The sequence below is a fragment of the Mirounga angustirostris genome, unplaced genomic scaffold (assembly GCF_029215605.1).
Source record: "Mirounga angustirostris isolate CCGP_5_RB_7025 unplaced genomic scaffold, mMirAng1.0.hap1 SCAF_7, whole genome shotgun sequence".
Taxonomy (NCBI): domain Eukaryota; kingdom Metazoa; phylum Chordata; class Mammalia; order Carnivora; family Phocidae; genus Mirounga; species Mirounga angustirostris.
Genome location: NW_026991715.1, coordinates 39837084 through 39854778, shown reverse-complemented (window position 1 = coordinate 39854778; position 17695 = coordinate 39837084). Strand labels below are relative to the sequence as shown.

Here is a 17695-nt window from a genome sequence, read left to right as displayed (position 1 = left end):
AGAAAAGAGCTTCAAGAAGTATGCAGTTAAGACTGTTAACCATAAAGAATTTCAATTTTATCCTAATGAAATGGGAAGCCCTGGACATTTTTTAAGCAAGGGAACAGTAACAATACCTTAATCTGTCACTTAAACTTTAAAATTAGTGTGGCTGCCATGTGGAAAAAGAACTTGACTATAGAGAAAGCAAGAACAGAAGGAAGCAAAGATATCAGTCAGAGGGCGCCTGGGTGGCTCAGTTGGTTAAGCAACTGCCTTCGGCTCAGGTCATGATCCTGGAGTCTCGGGATCGAGTCCCGCATCGGGCTCCCTGCTCAGCAGGGGGTCTGCTTCTCCCTCTGACCCTCTTCCTTCTCGTGCTCTCTGTCTCTCATTCTCTCTCTCTCAAATAAATAAATAAAATCTTAAAAAAAAAAAAAAAGATATCAGTCAGAGGCTACAAGGCTCTACATGCTGAGAAATGATCATGGTGCCTCGAAATACAGTAATACTGGGAGAAATGGTGAATAAGAAGTTGTATTTACAACCTTTTAGAGGCAGATTTTGCTGACAGACTTGAAATGTGCAATGGGGAGAAGTAAAGAATCAAGGCTGATTTATACTTCTCGATAGGGCCATCAACCCAGGAGAGAATGAGACCATCACACAGTTTAAAACAAACAAAACCAAAAAACCCTACTATGCTTGAAATGCAGATGCAAATATATCTGGAAGTCATGCTTTTCTATTACACATACAAAATACATGTCTGGCACACTATAAATGTCCTCTCATCATAAAAAGTTTGTGATGAGACCTACATGCATAATGGCACAAGCAGTGCAGAGAATTATTCCAACTGTTCAATTGTCAATATAAAGGACAGACTACCAAATGAAATCCTGTAACTCAACAGCCCTATAGCAAGTGGTTCAACATACTCACCATTCTAAAGAGATCCCTGTCTGGGTGGTCCAGGTAACTCAGAAACTATGTAAGTTGAAAGTGTGCAATGCTTTAGAGGAAGAAGCAATCATTGTGAGATGATACATATTGCTGAGTCACCATGGGAATCAATGGCAACTCAGTAAGAGGCGACTCTAATTCATGTTAACTCTAGTTCAGCAGACACCCTCAAGTATCTATCAACTCTTTAAGTGTATAACGAAAAGATATTTAACAGTTGCCACTTAGATGTAGAATGTACCCATGAAACGTAAACAGGTCTTTGAATGTTGTCTATCTACAAAACACACACTCCCATACATATATATTGGCACTAACAGGAAGGTCAGAACACCAGTATCCAATCATGGTCCCATCAGTTGGGTAAGATTGTCGGTGTTTCGTTTTCCTTTCCATTCATCTGTACTTTTCTTTTTCTACTCTAAATTTGCAGCATTTGCCCAAGAAAAAGTAAATTAATAAGCACAATGAAATGCATTTTGAAAACTTTAGATAAAACCTCAGCATGTATGAGGCATAAAGACAAAACGCTGATGAAGCAACAGCCACATCCATAATAAAGGCAAAACTAACTATTTAAATGTCCACATAGTCGGTAACTGTTTCTAAGATATAAGACTATGTTTTTAAAGTACTGTGTTACCCGGTGGAGGAAAGGATGGTATTTTATTCCTTACATTTTAAAAATTATGCTGCTAAGGGATATACATTTCTTAAATAATTATTTTCCTTTTACCTGTTTTCTCTCTTTAGGATTGAGAAGTAAGTACCGAGGATCAAAAACTATCTTGTGCAACTCCTTCTCCCATGTTGAAAAAGCAGACACCTTTAAAATAAAAATGTATTGCCTCATAATTAAGTTGGCTCTAAAAACATAAAGGTCATATAATTTTCCTTGAAATCTACAGGACATCTGCTTAAAAAGGAGACATAATAAAAACCATACTGAAGTTTCCATCACTAATAAATGACAAGCAGTGGGAGGCTAGCAACAGCAAATTTCCACACTAATTGGCTCTGAACATTTCTATATTACATAGAAATAACACACACTTAATTAGTCATTAAAATAACCACTACTGTGTGACATTTTAAAAATCAGTACATCAAAAAAAGCCTTGAAGATTTGCATTTTGATATCCCAGGCTTTCTCCAATCTTGTGAACAATGTTGTGATTTTAAATTGAACAAATATACTTATTCAAATGAATATGTGAATATGTGAACCAAAAGGCTGAAACCCCCTCTCAATTAAGCTTTATTAATAATATCATAAAGTACCAGTTCTCCTTTAACCAAAACCATTCTGGGAAGTATTAAAGAATTATATATGCCTTACCTATCCCACGTAGTCCGCCATTCTGTAATGTTAATACTCTGTTAATACTCATCTTATATTACTCACCAAAATGTAATGACCCAATAAATGTTAAATGTTATTTGTATTTAAAAGGATAGTAAAATGGCATTTAGTTAAACATGATAGGATGGGCCAAGAAAAAGGCTGTTTGAGAGAGTACAGTAATTTGATAGGCTTCCCTTATCCCCCCCCCGACAACATGAGCACTAACCTTAGACTTGACCTTTTAGCAAGACATATTTATATTACTTATACAAAACAGAAATATCTCCCCCAAAGATTGTTTTCTGACCCCTCTCTCTAGCAGCATGTCCTTGAACTGCTTCATTCTGGCCTCCAGAGGGACAATGGCCCTTTCTCGGGCAGCTTTAATTTCAGCTTCCATCGCAGCTTCTTTCTCTGAATCAATGTCTTTATTATCGTCTCTCCTATAGAAAAAATAAAATATAAGGCATCAACTGACAAAATATTAATAAGGAATCTTACTAAAATCTTTACATCAATGGAATATTCAAGACTCACTACTGAGCAGCATATTTTTGGCAAAAAAAATTATATTGAGGGTTTCAAATGAACTCTAAGGGATAAGCAACTTCCATTATAATAATAATAATAAAGTTACAATGAGCTTCTAATGATGTTACAATGGCTATATTGTTGTGCTGTCTCTCCCCGATACACAGAATAAACTACCTTACTTTCAAAAACAAAAACAAAAAACTAACATTGCAGTAAAACTCTATGGGTTAGAAACAAACAGCACAAAATGTAATTTTTAGTTCTTGAAATGATACAGTATTTTCCAAAATGTTTTACATTATAGATGCATAAAATATTTCTTAATCTAATAAAAATTGGATAAGTCTTAGTAATCTCAAATATTCATTTTGAAAATAAAATGAAAATATCTGCAAACTTGGCCATTTGGGTATGTGAGATATATACCTTACCTACCTGACATCTTTTTTACTCACTTTCTGGGTGGTAAGTTGAGATTTAAGTTGAAGGACAGGTCCCAGAGAGCAACATAGGCCCAGGAGTAGTTAGATGGAATTACAACTGTTCACCAATGACTAAACTACTTCTTTTTCCTCAAAAAATGCACCTCAGGGCTAAGGACAACGTTGCTGTTGCTCTCACTCAAGTGAGATTGTAAACATGAAATCGAGTCACCTCTCAAACATCTGCACTATGAAGAAGGCCCGTTCATGTGAATAATCCAAAACAGTAAGTAATTCAATAATATTCGGGTGTGTCTGAGCAGATCTTCCTTCTTAAATATGATCTGCTAAGTATAAAAATAAAATTGGTTCATATTCCCTACACAAACTTAAGGGAATCAGGAAAACAAAACATCATCAATTTCAAAAGCATGCTATATAGGGAAGTGAAGGTAGCCCAGCAGATTTAAATGGAACTAAGGCTAACCCACATATACATGTTAAGTGAGAGGTAATTAGCAACTTAGAGAATGAATCAAAAGAAATAGAAGACATAGTCCGTGACCTGCAGGAACTTAGCGAGATAGTCTGTGACCTAAGATATGCACAAAACAAACAGGTAAAAGTAATTTGCCAAACAATATACCCTCTTATAATAATTTATTTAAGAACTATTTAAATAATTAAGACATCCAAGAAATATAACTAATGAAAACAAATAACCTTTACAGAATTACACTAAATGGAAATGTCACAATACAAACTATCACTATCTATCTCAATAAAAGAAATAAAGAAAAACTAAGCCAGGAAAAATAGGCTTTTAACTTTGTACCTAAATAGAGAAGCTCGGGCAATCCACATAAAGGACTTCTTTGACATTCTCCTGATAAAAGCAGTTAAAAACCTTACAGAGTTGTCTATAAGAACAAACAATTAAAAACAACCTAAAAGTTTAACATTGTAGGAACATCCAAAATTATGGTTATATAAACAGAATGAATACAGTCATTTATAACTATTAAGAAAACAAATGTCTTATTCTACATTTTATTTAAGGACTCAAAATCAGTTGATTACAACTAATATTTACATATTTGGTCAAGAACTAAAAAGTCAACTGCAAAAATGAAAACAGCTATGTTACTTCGGTTGATTATGAGTGACTCTCTTTAATATCTTAATTTAACATTGTTGTTAACGACTTTTTAAAAAGAACCACCCTTCCAAGGGGCTGTCTTCCTGATTTCTTTGCCATAATTTGGCTGCATTCAATCTGTCCTTTTTAGATAAGGACTACGGTTCATCCAGTTCCTAATAATGTCGTCAAACTTTCCTTTTTGCTGCTAAATAATGGTCCCATTCCTCCCCCACCCACACACAAATACCATCTACCCAAGCCTTTCATCCCCCATAATTAGAAACATTCATATTTTACCCAATTACAGAGCACTGGCCAACCTAATGCTCCTGCTTATGGCAATCTCTTTCTCCCAAAGCATTTTCTAAGCTCACAGGTTCCCTCTTCACCAGGTAGTAATGACACAGACTCAAGGACTGGCTAAGTGACAAGTACATAAAAACAGAGAGAAGTCTGTGTGTCTATATTTATGAAATTTCTGGAATGGTGTCTGTTGGGGTCTACATTAAGGAGGACATTCATTTTTTTATAAAATTCAGGCTTAATGAATGTCTGAAAATAATTTATCATCTAATTCCTAAAATGTCACTTGGCTTTATAATACTTTTTTAAGTAATCAAGTATTGAAGTAATCAAGTATTCTGCACATCTAGCAACAGAAGGGACACCATTTCTACATCTAAAGAAAAGCTTTCTAATATTAGGCCTTAGCAAATCAAGACTTCTGTCTCCTAAAATACACATTACCTGTCCCGACCACAAACTGACTGGGACCTAATAACTTTTAAAATAGTATTATAATCTACCTGAATTACATGAACTATAAGTATTACTTACTTCCGTTTTTTGGCTTTAACAGGTTCATCTTCATTAAGTTCTTCCATTAATTCTTGTTCTTCTTTAACTGTAAGATCAAATTTAAAAACCTTGTCAGAATAAAATTCAGCAAGCAACAATTTAAACATTTAAGTCTGAATCCTTCTAGCAACTACCAGAACACTTGCTTTAATAGTATTAAAAAGTAGCTACATGGGCGCCTGGGTGGCTCAGTCAGTAGTTAAGCATCTGCCTTCGGCTCAGGTCATGATCCCAGGGTCCTGGGAATGAGTCCCGCACTGGGCTCCCTGCTCAGTGGGGTGCCTGCTTTTCCCTCTCCTCCCCACTCATGCTATCTCTCCCTCTCTCCCAAATAAATAAATAAAATCTTAAAAAGAAAAAGGTAACTACAATCTATAGTTTACTCACTTGCACTCATAGAGAATTGCCATTTTTGGATGGACAGCATTGTGGGGGTCGGGTGTCCTGGCAAAAATACATCAAATATTATTATGAATAGTTACATGCACATATTACACAATATTTTCTTTTTTAAAAAGTTACTGTTTATATAAAATACCCATCCCATAATACTCTCTCCTTTATAAAATATTAAACAATTCTAAACTTCCTAAATTAATCTTCCCTTTAAATTTCTAATTCACTTTGAAATGTTTATTCATGAGACATGTATTTATCAAATAACTGAATTGAATATTTGAAAACAGTCATAAAAACAAAAGCAAATCTCATACCTCCTTGGTATAATTCAACACTAGGATTATAAAGTATCATCAATATCACAGCTATAAAACAGATACTGCTGAAGGGAAAAATGGTGCCTAGTGACTTTACCACTAGGCAGGCAAAGTTTCACTGATTTGCAAATGACTTACAAGCAAAAAATGTAGCACCACATATATATAACCCATCAAGATTGCTCAATTATTAGGACATATATTTGGATTCATTTCATTGGAAGTATTAGGTGATTCATTTATGCTGCTACAGCACACGGGGGGGGGGTTCTATAAAAACACAATCATGTCAATATGACGGCAAATTACCAATAAAAAATATGCAATAAAAATTATATAACAATATCTGTGTCCATTATATCTACTGAAATGCTGTCTGAACACAAGGTACCTTAAAAGATAATCTTTTTTTTTTTTTAAAGATTTTATTTATTCACTCGAGACACAGGGATAGAGAGAGAGAGAGAGAGCGAGCGCGAGCACGAGCCGGGGGAGAGGCAGAGCAAGCAGCAGGCTCCCCGCTGAGCCAGGAGCCGGACGTGGGGCTCGATCCCAGGACCCTGGGATCACGATCCGAGCCGAAGGCAGATGCGCTTAACCATCTGAGCCACCCAGGTACCCCAAAAGATAATCTCTTAATATTAAGTTTGTCTCTCTATTGTCAGGAATAAGGCTTTTATTCCCTAAATTTCATCTACTTGAAAAGAGTAAGCTTTTGGGGCGACCGGGTGGCACAGTCAGTTAAGTGTCCAACTCTTGATTTCAGCTCAGGTCATGATCTTGGGGTCATGAGATTGAGCCCTGTGTTGGGCTCTGCACTCAACAGGGAATCTGCTTAGGATTCTCTTTCTCCTCTCTCTGCCCCTCCCACCCCCCCCGCCCCCACCGTACTGCATACACACTCTCTCTGTCTCTAATATAAATAAATCTTTAAAAGAGTAAGCTTTTATAACTTTACAAAATTTTGTATTTTATAAAAATTTAGTAAACAATATTTTTAAAATACTCTGTACAGTTCTGATTATTCAAAAAATATATTACTAGTTATAAAAAGTGCTGAGAGACTCACTGAGGAGTGTGTTAATATTTTAAGTAAGCACAGAGCAAATGTTAAGCAGAACCAACATAACCTGGACTAACTAAAAATCTTGACAAGGACAGTAAGTTAAAAAAAATATACATGTAAATATTTTACAAAGAAGTAATTGCCCAAACTTTCTAATTTTTAGTATCTCTACTACTGAACTCAAGCTAGCATAACGGTCTATTTCCCATTTCTCAATTTCTTATATTCCTTGAAAACAGCAAGTTTTCTTCCTAAGTGGCCTCAAATTTTCTGTAAAAATATTAAAAGAATAATAAAATTAGAGGATAAATTCCTAATTTAAAACTTACTTAGTTTCTTCACTTCTTCCATTCCTTTTTTATGAGGAGGCTCCTGAATAATTTTGTCAACATCTGCCCTTCCAATCAGATCATCAGGTCGGTCCCACATAGAAAGACGGGTGGTAGGATTATAAAAGAAGACCCGCTCATCACCAGTCCAAACAACACACCTACGAATTGATTCAAGTATCAGTTTCTTCTGTTATGGAACATATTTGATAGGTAAGTCTTTTACTGACATCCTGCCTAAAGGAGAGGTGGAGGGGTGGTGAGGACACCTTTGTATTTAATAATAGTTACAGAGCCAAATACAATTTCTGGAGGAGAGCTGAGTGGCTAAGATTAGAACAGCAGTTCAATATTTTAATGGAGAAAAACCAAGAAAAGCAAAGTAATTCATAATCAGTGGTTAGAGTGCTCAAGAACTTGGTGTAGCTGGCTCAGTCTGAGAGTGTTATATTTTAAGCTATCACAAAGGATGAATTCAATGGCAACAAATAAGAATGCTATTTAGCAGTTCTAAAACTAAAGAAAAGACCACAGCACAATACCTATTATGTAATACTTCTTAGTATTTCTTACCAAATCAGAATTTTACATACTCAAATGCAACCTGCTATGAAGTCTTTAATATCTTACTATATCTGGTATAAAAAGTAAGAACTATTGATTGCACTATGACACCAGAGCCCACTAGAGCTCATTGTTCCTGTTCATTACAAGAAATTCAGACAAAATAGAAAAAACAAGAATGTAAGGACTGTGTACAGGTTTTAAAAAATAAATATAAGTATGGAAGAGAGTTAATATTTACAGCAGCAATTGCAAGGGTGTAAATTTCCCATTTTTCCTCCCATACACCTCTGCCCTAAGGGCCCCCAGTCACACAGTACATGATGGTGGCAGCACAGGCAGTGAAAACTCCCAATAGAAACCAGGTACTTATGGCAAGATAATGACAAGTTCATCAACAGCTGCCAAGCCAAGCTGATCTAGATGTTGAAAATATCAGATAAAACCTCTATTGTTGAGAAAATCGAAGACTTTCAGGCAGCAATTATAACTAGAGTTCATGAGACGAAGAAAAAAAAACTTGAAATGAAAACACAGTTCTCATTAGAGAAACAGAAACTGCAAAAAAACAAAACCAAAAACTTTAGATGAAAAACACACAACTGAAGCAAAGGAAAAAGAAAAAAAAAAAAGGAGACAAGCCAAGAAACGACTCTTAACTACAGAGAGCAAACTGGTGGTTACCAGAGGGGAGGTGGGTAGGGGGATCGGGATTAAGGAGTACATTTGTCGCAAGCACCGGGTAATGTATGGACGTGCTGAATCACTATATTGTACACCTGAAACAATATCATACATTAAAATAAAATTAAGGGGCGCCTGGATGGTTCAGTCGTTAAGCGTCTGCCTTCGGCTCAGGTCATGATCCCAGGGTCCTGGGATCAAGCTCCGCTTCAGGCTTCCTGCTCAGCGGGAAGCCTGCTTCTCCCTCTCCCACTCCCCCTGCTTGTGTTCCTTCTCTCGCTGTGTGTCTCTCTCTGTCAAATAAATAAATAAAACCTTTAAAAAAATTAAAAATTAAAAATTAAATTAAATTAAAAAATTAAAAAGAGAAGAAGAAAAATACACAACTGAAATTAAATTTCTTTAGATTGGCTCAAGAACAGAATGGAGATGACAGGGAATTATCAGTGAACTAAAAGTACATCAGTAATTATCCCACCTGAAGAATAAAGAGAGGAAAAAAAGAATCAATAGGCTTTCAGGAAACCTAAGGGACTATATCAAAATGCCTTACATAAATGCCACTTACGTAGATGTTTAACTTTACTTAAAAAAAAAAAACCTACCCTAAATTTTCTACGCCCGTTTCTAAATATGTCACACCACAAACAGGGGAACAAGTCCAATGACGTTGGATTTCTTACCAGAAACCATAGCGGCAAGAACAAAGTAAAACAACATTCTTAAAGTTCTGGGGCGTGGGGGGAAAAGGGGGGGGAATGGGAATGAAAATGGCTAATGAAAATGTTCTAAAACTGAATATGGTAATGGCTGCACAACTCTGTGAATATATTAAAAATTATGGAATTGTACACTTTAAATGAGTGAACTGTATGGGATGTGAATCATCTCAATAATACTTGTCATATTTTTAAAAAGCAGCTAGACAAAAAAAGTATACATGATTCTTGACATAACATTCTAGAAAATATAAAGTAATCTAAAATAACAGAAAACAGAAGGATCCTTAGGGATGGGATTAGAAGGAGGGATGCATAACAAAGGGACACAAGAAAACTTTGAGGGTTACCGGAAATGTTTATTTTGATTGTGGAAATGAAGTTCAAGTATTTCTGCTCATCGTACTTCAATTTTACTTAAGTAACACAAAAAAATGAGAAAATGGGGGCTCCTGTCTGGCTCAGTCGGAAAAGCATGCAACTCTTGATCTCGGGGTTCTAAGTTTGAGCCCTACACTGGGTGTAGATATTACTTAAAAATAAAATCTTTTTTTAAAAGTGAGAAAATGTATAATGTACTACTAAATCAAAATCTTTTATGGAAATGGGACTAGATGCATTTTTTTTGTCATGGAATCCAACAAAAAAACAAGGCTCAGTGATCGTCGGGAAAACAAAACACTTCTACTTTTGACCTCTCTTTACAATTAATTTTAAGCGCAGGTGTGGGGGCCCCTGGGTGGCACAGTCAGTTAAGTGTCCTGACTCTTAGATTCAGCTCAGGTCATGATCTCAGGGTGGTGAGATCGAGCCCCATGTCCAGCACGGAGTCGGCTAGGGAATCTCTCTCCCTCTCCCATTGCCCCTGTTGCTCATGCTCATGCACTCTCTCTCTCACTCTCAAATAAATACATCTTTATAAACATAAATAAATAAAAGCAGGTGTGGGGTAAGCATATGTTATATACTATGTTCCATCAGAATAATCCTGAGAGGGGCACATGGCTGGCTCAGTCGGGAGAGCATGTGACTCTTGATCTTGGCGTTGTGAGTTCAAGCCTCACATTGGGTGTAGAGATTAAAAATAAAATCTTAAAAAAAAAATTAAAAAAAGAACAATCCTGAGATACTTAAGCCATCTTGACACATGTTTAACTTTACTGGGGGGGGGGGGGGGAACGACCCTAAATTTTCTATGCCAGTTTCTAAAACACTATTTAATTATTAACAACACTAACTACTTTAGGAAAGAGATGCCATTTTACTAATTCATGCAGGCTTCAAAACACCAAAGTGTGCTAATATACTCCATCAGTCCTAACGATAAATGTGGAGACGCTGTCAGAACATTTCAGAACTAACAGAAAAATTATGAACAAAGAATTCTTGTACCAAAAAACTGCCCTGTGCTGGGGCACCTGGATGGCTCAGTCCGTTGAGTATCTGACTCTTGATTTCAGTTCAGGTCATGATTTCACGCGTCATGGGATCGAGCCCTACATCGGGCTCCACGCTCAGCAGAGCCTGCGTGTCCCATTCCCTCTCTACTCACTCTCTCTCACTCTCTAATAAATAAATAAAGTCTTTAAAAAAAAAAAAAACTGCCTGTGCTAATATGCATATACGCATGAGAAAATGTTTAGGGATGAAGTGTACTAATATGTGCAACTTTTAACCTATCAAAAAAATGATTGGCAGATGCAATGAGAGATGGTAAATAAATAATAACGCAAATAGAATAAAATGTTAATTGTAGAAGCTAGGTCAGTATATGGTGCTCACTGTTCTACAAACATTCTTTCAACATTTCTATAGGTTTCAACTTTTTCATAATAAAATACCGGAGCAAAAAGCTCTGGAAACAACAAAAACCTACAGAAACACGAGAGCTAATTAACTAGTGGCCCTGTGCCATTCTCAGTATATGAAAAAGTGAGTAAAACTTGAAAGATCAATTTTCCTAAGTTAAAACCCAATACAGAGAATACACAAGGAAAGCACGGCAAATACAGGCAGCCCTCACCGTGCACTCTGCAGGACACTGTAAAAGTAACTGCAAGCTAAAGCTCTAGGATGCAATCTCAGTGAGCAATGGAAAAACCACAATTAGTCCATAACCTTTATTTTTTAAAAAGATTTAATTTATTTATTTGTCAAAGAGAGAGAGAGCACAAGCAGGGGGAACAGCAGGCTCCCACTGAGCGGGGAGCCTGATGCGGGACTCGATCCCAGGGCCCCAGGATCATGACCTGAACTGAAGGCAGACGTTTAACCGACTGAGCCACCAGGCGTCCCAGTCCATAACCTTTAAAAACTTTTGTCAAAACATTAAAAACTCTCTTAGACAAGAAACTGAAGTTTACTGATCCTAAGGAATAAAAAATGCTTCTAATTTTGATCTCTCTTTATTTTAAAGAGTCAAACTAATGCTGTAAAATACCAGGAAAAAAAAAAAATCCCAATACTGGTAAGGAAAATATGAAACTTCATGTTTTACACTTAGCTTCTTAACTCTAAAGAAACAGTTACTTCAAGAACAACATTTAAAGCTATGAGGAGATAGAAACACTAATAAAAATCTGACTATCCAAATGAAGTGGCACAGCCTGCTTATTAGCTAAGAAATTTGTTGTGTCTCCTTTCTTTTTTTTTCTAAGTAATCTCTAAACCCAACATGGGGCTGAAACTTATAACCCCAAGATCTAGAGTCACATGCTCCACCGAATGTACCAGCCAGCCACCCCGAGTAATTTGTTTTGCTTAAAGTTAGCATTTACCCATTTTACGAGAAATAGAAAAAAATTAAGGAATTAAAGTTCTACTGACAACACATTTTTCTCTGACAGAACCTGGAAAATAATTTACACAAGCAGTTATCTTACATGTATTCACATGGACTATAAAAGCACCAGGAACATATAGTTGCACTGGGGGGTGAGGGACAGTCCCTAAGAAATACCTAGAACCTAGAAGCTATAAATAAAAGATCAATAAATTTGATCTCATTGAAATACAAAATTTATGTGCGACAAGACATCAAAACAATAATCAACAGGTAGGGAAAAAGTATAATGTATGTAATAAATCAAAGGGGTTAATAGCATGCATAAAAAGGTCTCTTCTGTGGTATCTGGGTGGCTCAGTAGGTTAAGCACCTAAATTCAGCTCAAATCATGATCTCAAGGTCGTGGGATCGAGCCCTGCACCTGGCTCCACACTCAAGAGGGAGTCTACTTATCCCTCTCCCTACCCCCTCCCCGAGCTATCTCGCTCTCAAATAAATAAAATCTTAAAAAAAAAAAACTCTCTCCTATCATTAAGAAAAAGACAAGTCCATAAAAAAGATGAGGGAAACTGTGAAGGAAGCAATCCACAGCCAATGAACATGAAATAAATTGAATTACACCAGCATTCTGAAAACACGTAATGGGAATCTTTTTCTCAAAAGGTTACCAAGGATTTAAATAGAATATGCCACACTGGTAAGAGGGAGAGAAAACTGGTACTGAGGCTACTGCTGGGAATATTAACTGGCACAGTCCAGCCTGCCCTGCCCCGCCCCACTCCGCACCAAAACCTTTCTGAGGTCAACCTAGCATTATCTACGGAAATATTAAATAACAGTATCACTTGATTCAATTTCACCTCTAGGAATTAATCCAACAGAAATACTTGCATGTGTTCACAAAGAAATATGTACAAGGATGTTCTAAACTGCAAAAGCAACTTTTGTTAATGTGGGGGGGATGGGAGGACAACCTCATCATCCACTTATAGAAAAACTCTGCATTTACAGAAAACTATGCTATCACACAGATTTATATTTACAAAAACAGCAAAATTTGAGACATATTTAGTAAAAACCACTGACGAATACAGTTTTTGAGACACTTTAAGATGCATGCACACCACACATACAACTCTGTACACGTGTCCACAAAACAACAAAGGGTCCAGAAGGCATATGTAACCAAACTTTCATTAATGAGGCTTGGGGAAAGTGGAATTCTTTAATTTTTTCCTCCATATAATTCTTTCATATTATATGTTTCTATGGATTCACATATTCTTTTCTAATAATATCAAGATTAGTGAGAAAATAAATGAAAGCAGGACACAAAAACCATAGATATAAAACATACAGAAAGAGAGGTTTAGAGGGTGATAAATATAAGAGACTTGACATGCAAATAACAAATGTTCCAGAAAAGGAAAAACAAACAGATAAAGAGAAGCAATAATTAAACAAATTCCAAAAGAAATTCCACTAATCTGGGGACAGACTCAAACCTGAAAACTGATGAGGGTCCACAAAGCTTCAGACTGGTGGGGTTCGGAGGTAATTACTGGCTTTTCATGTACAAAACTCAAACTCAGAAACCACAACCTAGGAACATATTCTTTAAATAGACTGTTTCCATAACTTTGATTTTGGATCCAGGTAAATATTTTGCTTACTAATTTTTTAAAATGAGGCTATGTATCAAGTTGGTGGAATGAAATATACAGAATACAATTATTCCAAATGCCTTTAAAACATAGTATTTGACTACAAATCCCTGGAGTGACATACCTTGAAAATAAAAAAAAAAACAACAGGGGGGTGGGGTGGGGTGAGGATAACAAAGGTTAAAAAGTGTCTTCAGTATCACACTGTTAGTGACAGTGCTGGTACTATAATTCTGTGACTTGTGTGTGAGAAAAGCAAATGAGTAATTATGTTGCTATCACTCAGCAAAAGATTTTGAGCAGGAAAGGGGATGCTGAATTAAAATAGATAATGAGATTCAGTAAAAACCTTGTAAATCTGAACTGCAAGTAATATGAACACATGATGTATCTTTAAATGTGTGCATCTTCAATCTGTGTCTACCAAAGAGGTCTAAAAATAATGACTTAATTCAGTAATAACAACTATCCCTAGATCCTATAAATGCCACGTCCCACAAAAAGCAAAATGGCCAAATCTAGGTCTGAGACAGGAAATACATGAGAAAGCCAGGAACATCTTTATCAGAGTAGAAAACAAGAAAGGTATCAAAGACAGGGTTGCAACAAAAAACCCCAGTCAACCTTAAGAGGCTTCACCCAGCCCAAGATGAAACAATTGAACTTCAGTAATAATAATAACAGATGGAAGCAAAGAAAATGTATTTAAATCTATGAATTTGTATTACTCAAACCAACTCATTCTTGTGAAAACCTCAGCACTACTGACATTTTGGGCCAAATAATTAATTCTTATAGGGAGCTCTCCTGTACCTGGTAGGATATTTAGGAGCATCCCTGCCCTCTAACAACTAGAGGCTACACGCTATTAATCCCTTCCAAGTTATGACAACCAAAAATGTCTCCAGACACTGCCATCCACTTCTGAACTAGTCTTGCCAAAAAGATCACATGTGAATCTGATCAGGTCTCTACATATACTTGCTAGTTTGCAAGAAGTTCAGGAACAGGAGACTGAAACAGTACCAAGGGGATGCAACAATAACATTTAGACGGAGTCTCCATGTAACATATTTATTTTTTAAATAACAAAAACAGAAAGGAAAAAGCAATGAAAACACAATGAAGGGAAACCAACAGATCACAAGATGTAAGGAAGAACTCCCTGCAATATGTGGACTGTATACGGATTACAAGGGCTGGAGCAGGAACAGGAAAGAGCGCTGACACAGGGAGAAGAAGAAAAGGGAAAACCAAACCAAAGAAGAAAAGAAATAAATTAAGTAAATGAAGACTTAATAAAAAAATTAAACTTAAATACAGACTATACGGTTCTATAAATATAATCATGTATGTGGGCATATGTACAAAATCAACTTTTAAAATTTCAATAAAAAGGAGATTCAGGATCTCACAGCAGTTCAAGTCTATAATTATGTACAATAAACATTAATGGACAGTACCATGAAAGGAGAAAGACAATGTAGCAATTGAGTTTTAAGAAATACAAACCAAAATACTCACTCATTAGATAAAAACGTCTACTTGGCATGTATTTTTTTAAAGCACCTTTTCTTTCTAATATGATAAACCATGTAACAACCAAATATGGCAATAAATAAGCAAACAAGAATGAAATAAAGTAACTTACTAACTGAGCCAAGTACATACCATGGAGTACCAGGAATAGGGGTAGTAGCTACTGGCTTTGCCTTCTGGGCAGCCTTTTCTTCTTCAGTCATCTCCTCCTCTTTGGGCTCCTATGGGAAATGATGTTACTCCCATTTCATTAGTATCATAACACTATACCTGAATCTTACACAAATACAAGTAAAACTGTGAACACCTCAAAGTGCAACCAACATAAGGTCTGTTACTAGCATAGTGAGGACACTGAGTAGGAATTGCTAAGAAAGTTCTAAATCCTTGCTCCCTAGACAGAGCTGAATTCTACAAGAGCAGACCCCAGCAACAGCAGATGGTCCTATCTTACAGACTCACTAACCATCTGCTTAGGAGCAGAAATGGAGAACTTAAGATAGAAAATCAGATGAGACCTCTTCATTTAAGGTTACTTCTTTCTCCTGCTAACTTCCTTACTAATAAAACATGACTACCATTAGTCCCTCACTGAATAAAGAAAGCTTCCAAAAAGCAGAGCTCTTTTAGTGCTCTATAGAGATCATTCCATGCCAGGAGAAGACAGATAAAACATCCCCCAAATATAAATCTGTACTTATAATTTTTACCATGTGCCAGTCTATAAATCAGGAGGTTGGGATTGGGGTCGATGCCCTGGTCCAAGGCCTTTTCTTTCTAGGGGCCTTGGTTTACTGTAAGAAGTAATTTAATGAAACTTGCACAGGAAAAACTGAATTACAAACTTCAAAGAACCCCAAAATTTCAGAAATCAGACTAAGGACAATTATCTAAAACTGTATCAGATGGGTTTTCAATTACAAGTAAACTGTACCCAGCAATTAATGCTGGCTCCCAGGTTAACAGGTCATGGCCCTTTACCTCCTTTATCTCCTTTATTGGCTCTTCTTTAGGGTCCTCCTCCTCCGTCTCCATTGGAAGAGGTTCTTCAGAAGGTTCTTTAATTGGCTCTTTAATCTTCTCCTCTAATTTTTCTATTACAAAGTTAAGACAATGTCACTCAGTGGTCTTTGGTGTAATTTTCCAAGAACTTTCAAATACTAAGCAATTAAGACATTCCGTAACTAGAAGTTACTAACCACAAAGATAAAATGTTCTTCTTTGTATCATCAATTTCAATATAATGTACTGGTCAACTTCAAATACCCTGCTATACCAGCAGAAAACTGTCACTAGAAAAGAAATCACTGACTGCAGAGGGACACAGTCTTTCAAGTCACTCACGTATCCTTTGTAGCAATGATTCATTTTGCTCAAAGGGACAAGATACTAAGATACTAAGAAACAGGAACTTGTGATACAGAAAATTATATGAGTTTTCTTCATCCAAGACTCCAAGGGCCTACATTTCTTTCTTTAGAACAGATGCAATACAGACATCTCTTCCTGAGAGTACTATCAATCTCAGTAATTACACAGGAGAATAATTATGCAATTCCTAACACAGAAATATATGTGTACAGATGTGTAATTTAATTTCTCCAGATGGAAAAATCATGGACAAATATGTAAGTGGAACTAGCTTTTTAAATACATATTTATCAATTTGATACAAATAATCCAACAACTATAGAATTAGTAAATCCTTCAAATGTGTTAAAAAAGGAATTAACTCAGAATTTCAAATAGCATTCTATTTATTGTATCATAGCTTTTACTACGTCTCAACAAGTCATTAAAATTATACCTTTTTCCTTTAGCTCTTGGGGTTTTTCCCAGGTTGATTCTAATGTTCTATTATTATAGTAATACGTCTTTCCATCCGCTGTTTTATACTCAGTCCACTCAGAAACTGCCGTCGCTCCAGCTAAGGTAGCAGGGGAAGCTGCAATAGCAACCTGGGGGTGTATCATAGGTACGATAGGAGGGGCCATGCCTGGCAACACACCTAAAAGAAGAATAATACAAAGTTAGGTCCAAGTATCAAATTGTATAGCAAAATGAAACTTTAAAATATGAGCTACATCTTTCTATTAAATATTAATAAAAGAATGAGCCAGTTGGAACAAAAACAACTTATTTAAATGTGATTTAATTAATTAACCCTATTTCCCTGGTTTAGTTCTAAGATCTAAATTCAATTAGATTCAGAAATTCAACCCAAGAAGTACCTTAAGAACAGTCAAAAATTTGGATTGAAGTTATGATGAAGTCCTAACAATAATTATAAAAATCATGACACATTCTGTACGTGACGAGAAATATATTTTTATAAAGAATTTCTCAAATTCTAATGAAATCAAGACAACAAACATATTTCCTGA

General features: G+C 36.0%; 1 protein-coding gene across 5 annotated transcripts in view; it reads right to left on the bottom strand.

Annotated features, from left to right (window-relative positions):
* Positions 1–17695, bottom strand: part of TCERG1 (transcription elongation regulator 1) — a 60857-nt gene that overhangs the window by 22815 nt on the left and 20347 nt on the right. For 3 of the 5 annotated variants that reach the window (XR_006793945.3, XM_045894745.2, XM_045894761.2), the window contains 9 exons: positions 17119–17319; positions 16293–16405; positions 15444–15532; positions 7357–7517; positions 5633–5689; positions 5225–5291; positions 4082–4132; positions 2598–2733; positions 1682–1771 (listed from right to left, as the gene is read on the bottom strand). Coding sequence is in view for 4 of the 5 variants with exons in the window: in XM_045894745.2 (XP_045750701.1) it covers positions 1682–1771; positions 2598–2733; positions 4082–4132; positions 5225–5291; positions 5633–5689; positions 7357–7517; positions 15444–15532; positions 16293–16405; positions 17119–17319 (965 nt within the window). In the remaining variant the exon portion in view is untranslated. The remainder of the gene's footprint in view (positions 1–1681; positions 1772–2597; positions 2734–4081; positions 4133–5224; positions 5292–5632; positions 5690–7356; positions 7518–15443; positions 15533–16292; positions 16406–17118; positions 17320–17695) is intronic. The other 2 variants (XM_045894751.2, XM_045894770.2) reach the window with 1 other exon arrangement.